The 1,841-nt window shown below is 73.0% G+C and overlaps 2 protein-coding genes across 2 annotated transcripts in view; both read right to left on the reverse strand.

Moving 5' to 3' along the window:
- EMIHUDRAFT_314765 (hypothetical protein) overlaps window positions 1-36 on the reverse strand; it is a gene marked incomplete at both ends in the record, with an annotated part of 820 nt that extends 784 nt beyond the window's left edge. Inside the window, one exon of the mRNA XM_005781390.1 lies at window positions 4-36. Coding sequence (XP_005781447.1) covers window positions 4-36 — 33 coding nt within the window. The remainder of the gene's footprint in view (window positions 1-3) is intronic.
- A 1,284-nt stretch (window positions 37-1,320) lies between these two features.
- Window positions 1,321-1,841, reverse strand: part of EMIHUDRAFT_456854 (hypothetical protein) — a gene marked incomplete at its 3' end in the record, with an annotated part of 1,136 nt that continues 615 nt past the window's right edge. The window contains exon 3 of the mRNA XM_005781391.1: window positions 1,321-1,801. Within this exon, the coding sequence (XP_005781448.1) occupies window positions 1,322-1,801 (480 nt within the window). The remainder of the gene's footprint in view (window positions 1,802-1,841) is intronic.

The raw sequence follows: 1,841 nt of genomic DNA on the forward strand, positions 1-1,841 counted from the left end.
GACCCTCGCGACTCCACTTTTGATGGCCTCGTCCATTCCGGCGCCTGATCCTCCCTCGCTCTGGCTGGAGCTCGAGGTTGACGGCATTGCCGACGGCATTGCCGACGGCATTGCCATTGCCGCAGGGAAGGCGGGAGGCAGCGTCGGCACGGCGTTGCCCTCCCGCGCGGGCTGCATCCCCGCGCGAGCAAGGCTTGTCTCCGGCCCGGCAGGCGGCGCGAGGGCCGTCGGGCCGCAGGACGACAAGGCCGAGGGCGGCAAGGCCGAGGGCGGGAAAGTCGAGGGCGGGAAGGTCGTGCCTGAGGAATGGTCCGAGAAGGGTCCGAGTCAGAAGGGTCCGAGAAGGGTCCGAGACAGGTCCGAGAAGGGTCCGAGGTAGGTCCGAGGGAGGCGCGGCGCCGCCTCCTCTCCTGTACTGTGTTCTGTGCTCACATCGATGCCGTGTGCATGTGTCCGGCTACCCTGCACACGAGCACACATCTCTCTGACGCGAGCCGTTTCACACACACGCCGCAAGATGGGCGGCACCGACTCGGACCGCCAGACAGCGCCAGATCTCGGCTGCATCTCGGAGCTGCATCTCGGAGCCGCGTCTCGCCTGGCCCAGTTGGCGGCGGCGGTTGCGGCGGCAGCGGCAGCAGCGGCAGCGGTGTGGGCGGCTTGCTGGCCGTGGTCGGCGCCGCGCCGGGCGGGCGCTGCAGAGGCGAGTCGCGTGGGGGCCAGCCGCTCCCTCCGCTGGCCGGGGGAAGGCCGCTCCAATGGCAGGCCGGCACCTGCCCCGCCGCCGGCATCATGCCCAGCATGCCCTCCGGCATGGGCGGCGGCATGTCTCGTGGCGCCGCCTCCTCCGCCTTATCTCCCGCCACCTCCACCCCCTCCTCCATCGCCTCGGGCGCAGAGGCCTCCCCCGCCCCCACCGTCTCCCCCTCCCCCCTCGGCCACGGCTCGCATGCCGTGGCCTCGCTCTCCACCCAAGCAGGGGCGCGCGGGGCGTGCGCGGGCGCCCCCACGGCGGTCGACGCGGCCGGAGCCGCAAAGCACGCTGGCGTCGGCGCAACCCCGGCCAACCCCGTGCCGCCGCTCGTGCTCGCCCAGACGCCCTGCTCGACGGGTATAGCGACCACCGGCGTCGGCGCGAGGAACTTCCAAGCGGAGCTATCGAACGACGTCTGCACGCCGACCGGATGCTGCCCGCCGGTGCCGGTGCCGGCCTGCCGCTGCGAGTTGAACATTTGCAGCCTGCTCTCCTCGATCTCCGCCGGGAGCGAGGAGAGGCTGCCCGCTGCCGCCTCGCGCAGGCCGCCGTGAAGCCCGCCGGGCACAGGAAATACACTCGGAACGGCGTGGAGGCCGCCGGGCACCCGAACGGCGTGGAGGGCAATGGGCGCAACGGGCGCCTGCTGCATCGCCTGCCGCCGCGCAGCGATTGAGACCGCCGCATCCAGCGGCGATGTGGGTCCGCTTGGAGCCACGGGCTGCTCTTCCGCCGCCGCCGCCGCCGCCGCCGCCGCCGCCTTTGCCGCCGCAGCCTCCGCCGCCGCCGCCGCCGCCGCCTGCACCTCGGCCGCCCACCCCGCCGCCTGCTCCGCCCAGCGGTCGCCCGCTGATTGCGACTTGTGCAGTGCCTTGTGCACTGCCGCCTGGAGCCGCAGTGCCTGGAGCGGCGGAGGCGGCCGGCCCACTGCGGTGGCGGCGGTGGCTGCGGTGGCAGCGGTGGCTGCGGTGGCGGCAGTGGCGGCGGGAGTCCTTCCACATGTGTACTTCGACTCGAGCTTAGGGTCCCGAGCGCGTTTGTTCTGGACGGCAGAAGCGGGGGAGGGGGTGCGTTGAGGACGGGTATC

Source organism: Emiliania huxleyi (assembly GCF_000372725.1).
Source record: "Emiliania huxleyi CCMP1516 chromosome Unknown EMIHUscaffold_202, whole genome shotgun sequence".
Taxonomy (NCBI): Eukaryota; Haptophyta; order Isochrysidales; family Noelaerhabdaceae; genus Emiliania; species Emiliania huxleyi.